The 16,772-nt window shown below is 30.9% G+C and overlaps 1 protein-coding gene and 2 non-coding genes across 3 annotated transcripts; 2 read left to right on the top strand and 1 right to left on the bottom strand.

Moving 5' to 3' along the window:
- Positions 1 to 1,857: 1,857 nt before the first annotated feature.
- Positions 1,858 to 2,358, bottom strand: LOC142317539 (protein FAM200C-like). Its single transcript, XM_075354098.1, has one exon. It carries the CDS (start codon positions 2,356 to 2,358, stop codon positions 1,858 to 1,860), a length of 501 nt encoding a protein of 166 aa, XP_075210213.1.
- Positions 2,359 to 4,261: 1,903 nt separating this feature from the next.
- On the top strand, positions 4,262 to 4,334 carry TRNAM-CAU (transfer RNA methionine (anticodon CAU)). Its single transcript has one exon. It is a non-coding gene; the product is annotated as a tRNA-Met (tRNA).
- Positions 4,335 to 9,408: 5,074 nt separating this feature from the next.
- On the top strand, positions 9,409 to 9,481 carry TRNAM-CAU (transfer RNA methionine (anticodon CAU)). Its single transcript has one exon. It is a non-coding gene; the product is annotated as a tRNA-Met (tRNA).
- Positions 9,482 to 16,772: the final 7,291 nt, after the last annotated feature.

Raw genomic sequence — 16,772 nt, 5'->3', positions numbered from 1 at the left:
TTAGGGATTTTCCTACATTTTTTCGTGATTAACGTCATATTTCATTATTTCACAAATTTTCGTATTTCGTGACTTTCTTAAATTTTCATGTTTCTATAAATTTGTGAAGCTGAAAAATTACATAAATGCAATATATATATATATATATATATATGAATAGTCTGTCTGAAGATTTTTTTCCATTTACAAACACGCTTATTAACTTCTTATCCTCTGTTCTCTAACACGATTTTTGTTATGTTTTTGTTACTAACCTTTCAGTTAGTACAAAAATTGCAAAATCCATTTACAAACACAAACCAAATATATGAAGAACTGTTTCTTCAAAGGTAGTAAAATAAAAATATTTAAGAAAGGCAATTTTTTTTTCATTGAGATGAATATATTATCGCATATTAGCCCACCAAAATTCAATTGAGCTCTGTAAATGATATCTTTCCTTACATTCACTGATAGAGATTGCCTCTAGAGTCAGTATCATTACTATGAGGAAAACCAACTGTGATTAGCCCACTTATCTACCTCTGGTTCTTTGTATGCATTAAAGCCGTAATAAGGACAACGAAAAGTAATGTAAGGTAAATATTACAAGTATCATTTTTCTGTTGTAATGTATCAGGCCAGTGGTCGGCAAACTCGTCATCCAAAAGAGCCAAATATAAACAATACAAAATTGAAGTTGAAAGAGCCATTTTTTTAAACTTATACTTTGCTTTAGTAGATACATTTTTATGAAAATAATTAGGATCAAAAGTACACTGTCGAACTTGCCTTTGCTAAATATGTCTTAGTTTAACTAACGGTACATTAAATAAAACGTGGTATCACACTTATATAAAGATAATATTTATTTAAAAATAAAACAAGTTAAATAATATAAAAGGTATCTTTAAAAAAACTACAAATACTCCACCAATGTAAACAATGGCCTTGCATTTCCTTGGAAAGTAATGGTAAGTCAGGTTTGTGCGTTGTTTTTAATTTTAGGCACGATTCCAAGTTCTCATCGATAAGCCGATTTCTTAATTTACTCTTGATAAAGTTCACGCTTGAAAATGATTGTTCGCATAAATATGTAGACCCAAATAAGGAAAGAACAGCAAACGCTAGTTTCTTCAGTTGATCATACGAGTCAGGAATAATATTCCAGGTGTTAAAAATCAACATATCTTCCCTCTCCAGATCTTTCAAAGCAGACCACTTGTACTGTAAACTTAATTCACATTTATTTTTCTCCAGTTACTCTAAATCGGCACAAAGACGCTCGAATTTTGAGCTTCATAATTCTTTATTTTTTAAATCCGGCAACTGCATTTCAAAGCTGCCAATATCAATATTGAAGGGCTAAAAATGTATTTCTGTTATCGTGGCATTCAGAGGTTTTTTAACCGACTAACGTCGCTTTGCTGTTTCTAAAGTCTTTTAACCTGCTGAGAAAAGCTTCCTTCATATTTAACAGTGTTGTTCTGAAATAGCAAATGTCAATATTAGACTTATTTTCTCGAAAATATTTCAATAGTCGTGGAAAGCGAATTAGAGTTTCTCTTTCAAAATCTTCGGCAAAAAGCGACAATTTGTTTTCGAATGAATTTAATTCTTCTAACATCGAAAAAATTGTGTTTCCTTTTCCTTGTAACGTACGATTAAGCTCATTTAGATGAGAAGTAACATCCACCGTGAAATAAAATTTCTGGATCCACAGATCGTTTATTAGCTGTGCATAGTGAACACTGTTCTCAGGAAGAAAAGCTTCCATTTCAGTAAACAGTGAAGCGAAACGTTTTAAAACGTTTCCTCTCGATAACCAACGAACCTTGTTATGCAGCAGAAGATCTGCATACCTACTCTCTACCTCAATTAGAAATTCTTTAAATTGGCCAATTTAAATTGGCGATAGTAAAGAGATTTAGCTGCAGTGGCGTTGATAATCTTAATCACCAATTCCATTACTTTGCAAATTTCTTCAGGAAATTTCTGCGCACATAGTGCTTCCTGATGTATAATACAATAAGTAAGTATCTCGTGATTAATTTTTTCTTTCAAAATAGTGACAAACCCATTTCTTGCACCTGTCATACTTTTCGCTCCGTCTGTTGAAATCGAGAAAATTTTTTCTAATGGAATTTGTTGTTTTTCGAAGCATTCAATTACAACATTTGCTATATCTACTCCACACGTTTGTCCTTTGAGTGGCAATAATCCCAAAAGTTCCTCTGTAGGGCCTGTAGTGGAGATAAATCGCACAGAAAGAGAAACTTGCGCTTTATCATTTATATCACAAGACTCGTCAACTGCTATTGATAGAGTTGAGGCCGATTTGAGATCTTCAATTTGTTGGTTTGTTATGTTTGCAGACATTTTTACTGTTCTATCTTTCACTGTTTTAGCAGACAAAGGATCTCTCTCATTTTTTTAAAAATGTCTGGTTAATTCTTAAAATCTCAAAAAACCTCTTCGGTTGCACTTATAAAACAACTCTTTATATAGACTCCGTGTATATAAAGACCTTTATATAGACCGTGGCTTTCCTCTCTGAGCAGTCTCCTGACTAACTACAAAACTTGCCATATTAACAATGTTAGAAGATTGCACCCAGTGATTAAAAACAAAAGCTGACCTTTCTTGTCTCCTCTGGAGTTCCTCGACTGCTTTCTTCCTTGCAACACCAACCGGATATTTTTACTAAGTGATTCGTGTTTAGTCGTAAAGTGTCTTTCTAAATTAGATTTTTTGTTATGCCATTTTTTTCTTGACAAATAAGACAGGTCGGAAGACCATTTAAGTTTTGGATGAAAGCAAAGTTTTCAGTTCACTCCACTTTGAATTCACGGGTTTCATCTTCCGTTTTTTTTTTGCTTTTTCTTAGTATCCGTGCTGGGCATCTAAAATGTTGCATTTTGAGTAAAAATAAAGCATTAAACACAAAATTGTAACAAAAGTAAAAAACAGATCATTAAATACCTGTGGAATCTGTAGATGGAAAAATATATATAACTGTATTAAATAGATGATTAACATATGTACTACTAATATATATAATTTTATGAGTTTAAAATAAATACGCTTTTATGTTACTCGAAAGATTTACGGATTATAATTTAATTACTGGGCTGTGAGACTGCTGGCTGAGTGCTGACTGGACTCGCTTGCACAACTCACGCAAGAATCGCGTGCTACACCTCCGCGTCATCATCGCCTCGGTCGCCGAATAATATTAAAACAATAAACTCAGAAAAAAACATTTTGTATCTACGCTGCTTTGTTTATCGAATTGCTGCCCGCCGAAATGTATAGTAACTACAGATATTTAAAATACATTTCGGCGCGCAGCAATTCGACGGAGACAATGATACACATGTTTGCGAGCGACTATCCGTGTTATTGTTATTTTCTAAACATGTGCCTCTTTTCTGTAGGCTTGCGTTTCAAAAACGCGTTTTACTTGTTTAATCGTCTCTTACAAGGCAAGTTAATAAATAATATTCCATGCCTGCCCTAAAAATTTCGTGGAAGAGCCGCAGCCAAGGAGTCAAAGAGCTGCATGCGGCTCGCGAGCCGCGGTTTGCCGACCACTGTATTAGGCTATATGCAGTACTTCAACTCAACCGGAAAATTAATCTGAATATTAATACAAATTAATCTTACGTTTTTATTTATGAAAAGATATTTTTATTTAAACATAGGATTTATCGTAGCAGTTCTCTATTACTTACTTGAATGTATTTATTTTTAAAAAAAATTATATTCTTTGATTAGATAAATGTTTATTCTTATTTTAGGTAATACGAATTTATTTATTCTTTTAATAGCGAGGTTATTTAAACTTTATACAGTTAAATTATATTTAGAATATATATATATATATATATATATATATATATATATATATTATTTTTAATGGAAAAATATAATGGAAACCATATTTTTAAAGATAAATCATGTTCAAATAAGTAAAAATATATTTTATTGGTTAGTTACTTTATTTTTTTAAAAAAAGTAAATACATGTTTATAAGATAACACCATCAATTTCTTCTGGAATTCCATTTGGAATATCATATTGAAAGGTTAAAATTTTATTTTGGATCTCATTTATTTAATATGCAAAACCATTTTAGATCAATAAAATTACACATATTATTGAGGGTAAATAATAAAAGACATGAGAAATAAGTAATAACCCCTGCGAACATCAACCCCTCATTTTTCCCTTCCTTAAGCAAAGCCATGATAAAATAACCTAGGAGCACTTTTACTCGCCCGCCTCGGTAGCGCAGTAGGCAGCGCGTAAGTCTCATAATCTTAAGGTCGTGAGTTCGATCCTCACCCGGGGCAACTTTTTTTTAAACTTACCTGTCTTAATAAAATATTATAATAATGACTCAAATTTGATTTAAATAACGAAATGGATATTTAAAGATTAAAACAAGTAATGAAATTTATAATTTAATCTTTTTTAAAACTAAGTTCTATAGCAAAACTCATATTGTTTGGGTGTACGATTTTTCGCTGTATTTCAATGACTTTTTCATTTAAAGTTTTATACATCATTAATTACAGTAAAAGATATTTACAGTAAACATACCATAAACAATTTTAAAGTTATAACAATGTTACAACTGTAACTTTTAAATTTAATTTTAAGAATTAAAATTTAATCATAAAATATATTTTATTTTTTAGTTATATATATTTCTTTTTTTCCCCATAAAAATTGTAAGTTTTCCATCTGTTTTATCTGTACGTATATTTGTCTAAAAAATGAATAAATTTTTGTCTACATAAGATATAATTAAAATTTCATGCACACATTTAGTGCATGACCTTTACAGTTTACCCCCAAAGATAGACCAAAATGTTGGCCATTTAGAATCATCTTTAAATGCCGAATTTCTTAAAAACTTATTTTACGAAAAAAAATTAATCCTTAATAAAATAACAACTAATTTACTATGTATGATTTTTAATACATAATTAATACCTTCTACTATTTTTCATTTAATAAGCAGGAATTTTTTACACGACTGCCCAGAAAGGAGTGTAATGTATTTAGGGTGGTATCCCAGCCACCGTAGTAGCTCAACTGCTTAACCAATTTAGATGTATGACCGCGCGTTGGATCTTACGTTCCCAGTAACGTTAAAGATCCAACATATATATCTATATATGTTATATAAACATATATATATATATACTAGCAGACCCGTCGCGGCTTCGCCCGCGCTATATGGTTACTTGCGTTCCCCATCACGATCAGGGGTTTTAGCTAGTCAAGGATCGCTTCACTTGCCCTTCCCGTATAACCAGGGGGCTCTGCACCCTGCACCCCTCAGCATTCATTAAACTTATAAGAAACTATAACTCATAAAAAATTAAAAAAACGTATAAACAAATAACCTAAATCTTCTTTTACTAAATTTAATGCAGTTGTATATATCGAAAGATTTCGTCTATATTAATTGTTGTCTATGTCAATATCGACTTTCTCAGTCAGTTATTATGCGATTACATTTTTCTGAATATCTCAACCCCAGCGCCACCTAGCGGGTCCAAACTAATTCAGAAACCTTTGCGGGCGTGTGCGAACAACTCACCAAAGTTTTATCGCAATCGGATGAATTCTATATGAACGCATACGGGACAAACAAACAAATATTAATTTTTATACATAGAAGAAGGTATATATTGAAGATATATATATATATATATATATATAGATATATAATAAATTTAAAAAAATTGAAAACAAAATTATACTGTATATAAAATTGTTAACCGCACCTTCTTTAATTATTCTATATAAATGATTATCCTAATAAAAAAGCAATCCTAGTTATTATGTTTAATTATTGTTCCCAGTAACTACTATACTTAGCAATGTTTATTTTTTACCACTCGTTTGTTTTAATTTTTTAACATTTATCTCTTGTTTCCTTCAGTCTATCTACGGACAACGTTTAACAATCAACCCTTATTTAGGTTTTACGCTTTTCCGGATTTGAATATAGATGTGGATACCGGTGTTCTTTGGTGGTTGAGTTTCAATTAACCACACATCTCAGGAATGGTCAAACTGAGACTGTACAAGACTACACTTCATTTCGCTCATACATATCATCCTCACTGAAATATTATTTGAAAGGTAATTACCGGAGGCTAAACAGGAAAAAGAAAGAAGAAGGTTTTACTCTTCTCACTCTTCTTCCCGATCTTCAACTCCCAATACTTCTTCATTCTAACTCTTGCTGCTTCATTTCTCTTCTCTGAGTTGTTACTTTCCCGAAAACCTTTAAAGGTTTTTACTGTTTCACTGTACCTCCTCCTGTTCAGAATTTTTTGTTCTTCAATGTCCATCTCTTCAATATTCTTGAATCATTCTCTCCATACATTGGGCTTTATCTTTTTAAAGTAGTTGAAGATAATTTTATTTAACTTTCCTCCCTCCATTCGTCGTACAGCAGACTGAAGTAGTTGAACCTTCTTTTTCTTATTTGATCTTTTATTTTGAACATTCCTTCTATTTTACACAGAATTTCTGCGGAATTCAATTTGTATTGTCCCATTCACTTTATTTCCTAAAATTTATTCTTAGTATTCTCTTCTAAACATTTTCAATCCTTTTATTACGTCCAATGCTGTCCAAAGAATGACTTACGATATTAAAGCATTTATTTGGTAGAAAAAAAAAATCTTGTACAAACATATCGAATATCTATCGATATAAAAACTATATTCTGGTATTGTTTGCAAAAGGATTGTTCCTATATTTTAAAACTACGTTATTTCAGTTGTGTAGATTATTATCTTTGATTAGCACTTATGATTCATAAGTATACAATTTATAAAAATTAATTTTTTCTAAACGTTTTATGAATATGGTGACCTTTGTTGGACAGTCTTCAATATCAAGAGAAACTCTTACAAATTTTTTTGTCAGTCTTTTTCTTTAAGTAACGTGGAATTTAAATTACTAAAAAGTTTCTTTAAATAATTTTAAATAAAAAGTATTTAGTATAATTTTATAATTAAAATGTTATCACAGTATTATAATTATGTTTTTTAAGTCATAAATAATAGTTGTTGATGAACTGATACGTATCACTAATCACTCGCACAAAATTATATTGCTATGATCAAGAATAAAAAACAATACATGTCAAGTTAATAAAGAAGGTGAAATAGTTAGTCATTGGTTAATAAAATCCTTTATAAATTAAAACAGTTCGTTATATATACTCTGCTTCAAATCACTCAGGTAAAAATATTTATTTTAAAATGGAACTTCAATTTTTTTATAATTATGAGATATGCCAGTACTTTGATGTTAAACCACTATTTCCTTCAAGAGCTGTAGATACTTTATTTATTTGTTTTTTAAATATAGATTAAATTGCAAATATTAATAATGAATTTAAGCCAATTTATAAGAAATTAGACAGTCCTAATCTATTTGGGAAATATCATGATGAAACCTCACAATATGCTGACAAATTATTCAATTCAGAAAAAAGCACCTAAATTCGCACGCGCGTACACACACACACACACACACACAGAGCACGCACTCACTCACGCACGCGATATAAAAACTTGGAAACCAGTGTTAGATTCAGTTGTAATGTTCTTAAAAAACTTCTTTTTTTTTAAAATAATTGTGTTTGTTAATAGTTTGGATAAAACAAATTAGACATGAAAATCAGAGTATAAGGAAAAAAAAGGCTTTACAAAAGGAAATCTATTAAGATAATTAAAACGTTATAAGCATTAATTAATTTTAATAATTCGTATTTGCATAATTTCTTTTATTTCTCAAAAATAAACATATATATTACTAAAATAATGTTTATCAGACATTTTAAATAAATTAATATAAAAATGTGATCCAATTTCATTTTGTAAATTATCATTTTTGAAAATAACATTACATTTTGTAATTATTTATTTGCTTTATAATTTTTTTAAAAATTTCAAAAGCAAATAATTGCAATTGTAAGAAAACTCTTTAAAATATTTTATAGAAAATACATTTAATCGTTTTAAAAATAAGTTTCATTCAAATATATGTTAAAGGTTTTTAAGAAAACAAATATAAAAATCAATGATGTAACATAAAAAAGATTATGTCAGAGTCCATATAATTAACAAAAATTTAACATTTATTATGAATAAATTGAAAATATATATTGAGTTAAACTATTTTACTAACACTATTACATTATTAATTATATTACTCGAGTTAAATATGCAATCTATTACATTATCAGTTTTGCTAAAATAAAGAGATTTAGGGCGATGTTATATTTTGTTGATTAAATTTTTTTACTAAATTAATCAAATTATGTTACTCAAATATTTATTAAGAAATAAAAAAATAAAAATAAAGAAATATATTCCTTTTTATTACATTTATCCTACCTCAAGTTTGCGTATCAAATGTGTAAAACCTTTTAATAATTTCCTTTTAACTTCCTAATAATTAATGTTCCTTTTTTATTTCATCCAGATTAGACGTGTTGTGACTATTAATTTTCTGGCTATCGTCAATTCGTACGTAGTAGCTATTTCAATAAGAAACGACTACTATTAACAATTAGTTTAACGTTTGTTTGATCGTTTTGATAAGCTGAATAAGAAATTTTGTGTAGTAATGAAAAGTAATTATTGTTATAGTGTAGAAATGTAGATCATAAAAATAAGGTTAAATATTTCCCTCAAGTACGAGAGATATACAATAACAATTACAATAAATGTTAACTGATGGCTTGTTTCATGAGAAGCAATTATTAATAACGTACACGTGATTAATGTTAGAACAATTCTTCCTTTTTGTTACAATTACTTAACAATTTTTTTTTTTAAATAACACTTCGTTCCAGTTGTAATAATACTTATTGGTATTTCTATATTGATTTTATTATTGGAAGCAACTATAAAAGATCAGTAACTTGGCAGATAATATGATGTACCCTATTTTTTAAGTTGGTTTTAGGTTTAAAATGGACTAATTGTAGTTAGATTAAAATGTAAAAAAATAAAAAATAAAATCGCACAGATTAAAAGAAACGTAATTAGGAAACAGAATACTACTCCTAATTTTTAAGTGTTATTATAAAGCTCTATGAAGCTTCAAATCTATAGGAAATGGCACAAGTTGAATAGTTCGGAATAATTATTCCGATCGTCTAATGTATGGATTATCGATTCCAGCTAATTATCGATTTTAGCTCGAAGTTGCACTAGGTAGTCTTAATTGCTTCTTATTGTATTTCCATATATCTAACTGAGCGCTAATCTGCTATGTGATTCTGTTATTTTGATTATCAGCTAGCCAGAATACATAAATTATGTTTACTATAAATTTGAGCAATTGTAACCTAGATAATTTCTTCCGTCGAACATTTTTCAATGTGCCTCGGTAGCGCAGTTGGCAGCGCGTAAGTCTCATAATCTTAAGGTCGTGAGTTCGATCCTCACCCGGGGCATAATGTTTTAATTTTAAATAGATTTAATTTATTAATATTTTATTACACGTTTAAGAAAACTTAGCTTCCGTTAGAAGAGTAGAGTTGTGTGTTGCCCCTTAATCCATTATTAAAACGGAAACTTTTTTTATAAAATGTAACTTTAAAATAACTTTTACCTTTCTATTATACTACAAAAAAAAAATGTTTTTGTAACAAGTATTAATTTATGAAATTTTATTCTTGGAATTACTATTCAAGATTAAGTGTGCTTATTAATTTTAAAAAAAATTGTAGTCAAACTTTTTTCCCTAGAATATGAAAAACTGAAGATTACAGAATTTTTGTAAATATAATTTTTACAAAAATTCATCATCCTAGTGTTTTGATTTTCAGTTAGTGCTAAAATGTTAACATCCACGTTTAATTTTTCCCCATCGTTAAAAGAATGATAATTTTTAATTATTAGCCCTGCTATAATTTTCTTTTTCTCTATCAAATTCAGAAATTATTCGTTATTATTTTTAAAAATAATAATTTTTAATTGAAATGATGATTGCGTGTAAGTTAAATTAAGTTAAACATAAACAAAAACATAAAAATGGGCACTAAAACTAGATCCATAAATACAAATATTCTGGCCTTCTCAGACGATATTGCAATTTTCGCAAAAATTATAAACGAGGCTAAAATCAAAATTCAAATTCTAATTGAACGTGCAAGCAAAATTATTCTTCAAATTTCTTATGAAAAAATCTAACTGGTTTTCCAATGACAAAGAGAATAGAACTGTAACCCTTAAAATTTCTGACAACAAAGAAATAAGTAGTTCAAAAAGTTAAATATTTAGGAGAACTCATAATACGGAATATAACCGAAAAAAACGGGGTGGAGAATAAAGTGGAAAAATAGAAAATGCCTATCATCTCACGAAGAATATTTAAAATAAAATATTCGTCATATAACTCCAAATTGAGGCACTATAAAACTGTAGTTCTTCCAGAAGCACTATATGGGGCAGGATATCGACAGTTTTTTCAGAACAAGAAATAGCAAAAGTAAAAAAAGAAATTAAGAAAAATTTACAAACAAAAAAAAAATGGAATTTACAAATTGAAAAGTGAAAAAGAAATTTACAAACATACAGAAAAAATAGGGGACTTAATCCGGAAAAGAAAATTACGGTTTTATGGACGTTTATGCAGAATGAACAATAAACAAAAGATTGACAAAACAAATATGTAATTACTACATAAAGAGAGTCACAAAGACCAGCCAGTTTAAAGAAACAGAAACCGTTCTAAAAACATTAAACATTTCAAAGGATCTGTGTAAAGAAAGAAATAAATTTAGAAAACTGATTCGAGAATCTAATTTTTTAGAGAGAAAGAAAAAGAAGGGTATAAACCTGATACATGGTCGGAAGAAAGGCGATGAAAACAACAGAGCAAATGAATGAAAACCTTTTGGGAAAACAAAAAGATGTCAAAACTATGCGAACGTGATCCGTAGTGGTCGAAACGAAAGAAAATCATTATTACTAGAAAAAAAGACCGATAACAAAAAAACCGTTAACCCGTAAATATTTAACTAGGAGGAAATAATAACCGGAGATCTTTAGTTAAAAAAATTTTAATAATAAAATCCTAATTCTAAAACAAGGTTTCGTCATCCGATTACAGTCAAAATTGGCAAATGCTTCCAATGATTACGACCTGGTAGGTATGAGCTATGAAGTTTAAGATACAAGGTGTCTGATGCAGTACGAATATACCGGGTGTACGAAAAAAGAACTTAGAGGTTTCAAGAACGAGTATAGTTTTCATTTTCCGTACTCAAAAGTGTTCTGTGCGTAATCTTGAAGCGGCAACAGTTTATTTCTTGTTTACATATTCTCCATCAGATAACAGATGGATTAGACTGTTACAAGGCCAAGTTGTTATGAGACCGGGCTTCAGTACCATGGCGTCGTCACAAAACAAACCATAATCCTTGTGTCGGTTCGGAGAAACAAAATCGGTGACTATCGTTCAAAGAAATTTGAACCAAGATATTTCGAGCAAAGAAATTTTGCTCGACTCTATTGAAGAAATTTTCCGAGTGACAAAAGCATACATATGTGTTGTGAACAGTTTTTGGAAACCGGAAGTGTTTTGAAAAGGGCGCTCACCTGGTAGATCTAAAACAAGTTCCGAAAACACAGAAAGAATTCAACTGTCTTTCCAACGATGAACAAAAGGTTCAGTTGATAGTGTTAGTTATCAATTAAACATTCTTAAAAGCTTTATTCGTGATGTTGTTCGCTAATGATTGAAACTTCATGTTTATAAATTGCAGCTGCTTCATAAAATTATTGCTTCAGTAAGGTACAAAGAGTCCAGTTTTGAATAATCCTAATCATTTTTGCTAATGAAAATTTTTCCCACGGTGCATTTTAATTTCTGATAAAGCAATATTACATATTTATGGAGTCGTAAATCGACATAATTGTAGAGTATGGGACTCAGGAAAACCACAAGAATTGGTGGAATTTGTCAGCAACAGTGTGAAAGTGAATGTTTCGTACGATAGCATGCATAATCGAATTTTTGGGCCATTATTTTTCTATGAGACTATTATGGGCATAGTATTACTGGAATGTTGGAGAATTGGTATTTCCTCAGATTAAGAATATGGAAAGCCTAATTTTTCAACAAGATGGAAGAGGCCCTCCGAATGATGCAGTAGTTGTGAGGTTTACGCTCAACGATAGGTTCCCAGAAGGTAGGTAGGCAGCGAAACACCCATCTGTTGGCCACCTCCAAGTCCCGATTTGATACCGATAGATTTCTTCTTTTGGGGCTATGTAAAATATGTATACCAAGAAAACATCCAGTGACTCGACCACCTGTGCCATAGACTAACAGGAGCCGTGAAATCGATACCTGCAGACATATTTGTCAGAGTGTGGAACGACGTTAATTCTCGATTTGACGTTTGCAGGGGTTTAAACTGAAGTCATATTGAGTTATATTAAGAGGTAAAAAAAATTTTAAACTTTGTACTCTGATATAATAAATCGCATACATTTATAATTCTATATGTAATAAAGTAAATTTAATTTAATACCGCGGAGTTCTTTTTCGAACACCTGGTATAAGAGAAGCCTGCCGTAGAGATGAGGTTTTGTTTGGTCAGTGATAAGGCAAACAACACTGCCAAATTCTAGATGGATGTCATTTGCACTGAAATACATAAAGAGAGAAAGTAAAGTAATACAAATGCAACGCCAACGTTTAAGAAAAATAACTGGAAATTAATATAAGACCACCTTCATAATTTTGATTTTATCCTTGTAATAAGGGGAATTATTAAGACAGAAGCTCATCTACAATACATAATCTACTTTATCATGGCACTTTATAATTCATTTTACTACCATTTACCCACTTAAATCTTATTAATCATCTGCAAAAAAATTGCAGTAAAGTAAAAACAGATAAAATATCACCGTAACAGAAAGTACGGAGTGTTCCGGGGCGTATTCCCCGAACATCAGGTACTGATTCAGGACACCAAAATGAGCAAAAATGGTTCACATCGACATAAGTCCTATTTTGCTTTATTTTCTTCTTTACGCCATTTTGTGTTTTCCAACAAAAAACTTATTTCTCAGGAACGGATAAACTTACTTTAATTAAATTTGGCAATCCTAAGACTACTGTCTTATTCACGAAAATCGCCCAAAATAAAAAACAAACTAAACCACAAAAAAAAAAAAATGGAACGACAAAACAAATGGAAACTTCAAAATAAACAAATTTGAAAACGTTACCTTCAAAAAAATTCAAAATGGCGGCCATCTGAATTTTTTAATCTTCAATATTTTTGTAATTATTTGTGTGATCAAAATTTTACTTACCACAAAATTTATTAAGAAATTTATTTTGAACGAAATGACACCTTTTTACAAATATCTGTTGACAAAAAATCGAGTTATTGCGGACAATTAACCCGGCCGTATGCTTGCGTACTGTAATGCAAGCAAAGATCCGGCGGCGTTCAAGTCCTAGTGAAGTAAGTTATTTTTACACGGATTTGAATACTAGACCGTGGATACCGGTGTTCTTTGGTGGTTGGGTTCCAATTAACCACACATCTTAGGAATGGTCGAACTGAGACTGTACAAGACTACACTTCATTTACACTCATTCATATCATCCTCATTCATCGTCTGAAGTATTATCTGAACGGTAATTATCGGTGGCTAAACAGGAAAAAGAAAAAAATATGATTATGTGTAAAAAAAAAATCTTTATTCTTTTCTGCACCCACACCTTTAAAATCACCTTCTAAGAAAGTTTTTTTTTAATTTTTTAACATTTATTATGTTAAATGGAAGAAAATAAAGATGTACTGAAAAATGTTCAACCAATAAAAAGTTAACTAAGGTTTTATTTTTGGTGGTTGTGGGGTGTGCATTAAAATTCAATTTTATTGTAATATTATCATAAAAAGTTTATTTTTGAAGAAAGTTTTAATAGTATTAAAAGTTTAAATAAACCAAAAAATTATTTTAAAAATCTATACTTTTAAACTTTGATCATTTCCCCACCGACAACATTACCCCAAAGTGTTTTTTTTTTGTTGCTTGCACTACTACTAAGTTTAGGAGGACATTAAAAAAGGTTTGGTTAAAAAATATGTAATAAACAAAACGATACATTTTTTGGGGAAAGGGAAATTTTTGGATAAATTTTTTTTTTTTTAAGTGGTAAGATAAGCTTAAGCACGGCATGTAATGAATTTATATAAAGTAGGGTTATGTTTGCATAATTTTGAGAAAATTGACCCAGAAAAACCCTTCCTCTGGAGATACGGATTCCCAAATTTTACCCGCTAATTGCCTCATTTATACAAATCTCTGAACAAAATTTCATCAAAATCAGTTTATCTAGTCAAAAGTTATTAAGCTTCAAACACGCCAACACAAGTGTAACTACATCCATACGTAGTTATAAACATTGCCTCCACTTTTTTTTAGGGGGGTTCCTGGGTCTTTTGTGATGCCAAGAAAATAAAAAGTTATTTATTAGGATTATTTTAAGTAATTGCTACTATTACGCTACTATTACATAAATTGCTCTGCATTAAATTAAAATGCATTGTAATAGAGATGAGTAGCTGCAACTCTTCATTGTTCATGAAATTTAATTTTCTTTAAAAAATTACACTTTATAATTTTTTTTTTTTTTTTATTCCTCCTCTATGAATCATGAGACCTTGCCGTTTGTGAGGGGGCTTGAGTGCTCAGGGATACAGAGTAGCTGGACCGAAGGTGCAACCATATCGGAGAGGTATCTGTTGAGAGCCAGACTAAGGAATGATTCTTGAAAGAGAGCAGCAGCCCTTTCAGTAGTTGTTAGGGGCGTGAGTCACAATGACTTAAACGGCCATATCAACATCACTCAGTCCTCTGAGTACTGCGCAGCTGAAAGCAATGGAAAACTACAGTTGTTTTTTTTTCCAAGAAAATGTGGCTCTCTGCATTTTCACGTAACAATAATTGAGGCGCCTTCCTTGGTAAAATATTCCAGAGGTAAAATAGTTCCCCGTTCGGATCTCCGGGTGGGGACTACTAAGGAAGGGATCACCAGAAAAGTAAAAAATAACATTCTACGAGTCGGAGCGTGGAATGTTAGAAGCTTAAAAAAGGTTGGTAGGGTAGAAAATTTAAAAAGGGAAATGGATAGGGTAAAGGTGGATATAGTAGGAATTACTGAGGTTCGGTGGGAAGAGGAAGGCGACTTTTGGACAGGTGACTTTAGAGTAATTAACTCAGCGTCGAATAATGGGCAGGCAGGAGTAGGTTTCGTGATGAACAAGAAGATAGGGAGAAGAGTGGAGTATTTCAAGACGCATAGCGATAGAATCATTGTAATAAGGATAAAATCAAACCTAAACCGACAACGATTGTTAACATCTATATGCCTACAAGCGCCCATGATGATGATGAGGTAGAGTGTGTATACGAACAGTTTGATGAAGCAATTAAACATGTAAAAGGAGATTAAAATTTAGTAATAGTTGGAGATTGAAATGCAAGCATTGGAAAAGGCAAGGAAGGAAATATAGTGGGTGAATACGGGCTGGGCAAAAGGAATGAAAGAGGGGACCGACTTATAGAGTTTTGCATGAAGTATAATTTAGTAATTGCCAACACCCAATTTAAAAAGCATAATAGAAGAATATACACTTGGAAAAAGCCAGGCGATACTGCAAGGTATCAGATAGATTATATCATGGTTAAGCAAAGATTTAGAAATCAACTCGTTGACTGCAAAACTTACCCTGGAGCAGACATTGATAGCGACCATAATTTGGTAGTGATATGATAATGAAATGTAGATTGGGGTTTAAAAACCTGAAGAAAAGATGTCACATGAATCGGTGGAATTTAGAGAAGTTTGAGGAAGAGGAGGTAAAGAAGATTTTTGAGGAGGACATCGCAAGAGGTCTGAGTGAAAAAGATAAGGTAGAAAATGTAGAAGAAGAATGGGAGAATGTTAAAAAGGAAATTCTTAAATCAGCAGAAGCAAACTTAGTCGGAATAAAGAGAACTGGTAGAAAACCTTGTGTAGAAAAGAATGCTAGTGATGAAGAAAGTAAAAGGAACTATCGGCAATTAAGAAATGCTACAAATAGGAAGTGCAAACTGGTGAAAGAAGAGTGGATTAAAGAAAAGTGTTCAGAAGTGGAAAGAGAAATGAACATTGGTAAAATAGACGGAGCATACAGGAAATTTAAGGAAAATCTTGGGGTACATAAATTAAAATCTAATAATGTGTTAAACAAAGATGGTACACCTATATATAATACGAAAGGTAAAGTCGATAGATGGGTGGAATATATTGAAGAGTTATACGGAGGAAATGAATTAGAAAATGGTGTTATAGAGGAAGAACAGGAAGTTGAGGAGGATGAAATGGGAGAAACAATACTGAGATCTGAATTTAAGAGAGCATTAAAAGATTTAAATGGCAGAAAGGCTCCTGGAATAGACGGAATATCTGTAGAATTACTGCGCAGTGCAGGTGAGGAAGCGATTGATAGATTATACAAACTGGTGTGTAATATTTATGAAAAAGGGGAATTTCCGTCAGACAAAAAAAAAAGTGTTATATTAATGATACCAAAGAAAGCAGGGGCAGATAAATGTGAAGAATACAGAACAATTAGTTTAACTAGTCATGCATCAAAAATCTTAACTAGAATTCTATACAGAAGAATTGAGAGGAGAGTGGAGGAAGTGTTAGGAGAAGACCAATTTGGT

The sequence above is a fragment of the Lycorma delicatula genome, chromosome 1 (assembly GCF_047948215.1).
Source record: "Lycorma delicatula isolate Av1 chromosome 1, ASM4794821v1, whole genome shotgun sequence".
Lineage (NCBI taxonomy): Eukaryota > Metazoa > Arthropoda > Insecta > Hemiptera > Fulgoridae > Lycorma > Lycorma delicatula.
Note: the sequence above shows the minus strand (reverse complement) of the source record. Positions and strands in the feature narration are given on the sequence as shown.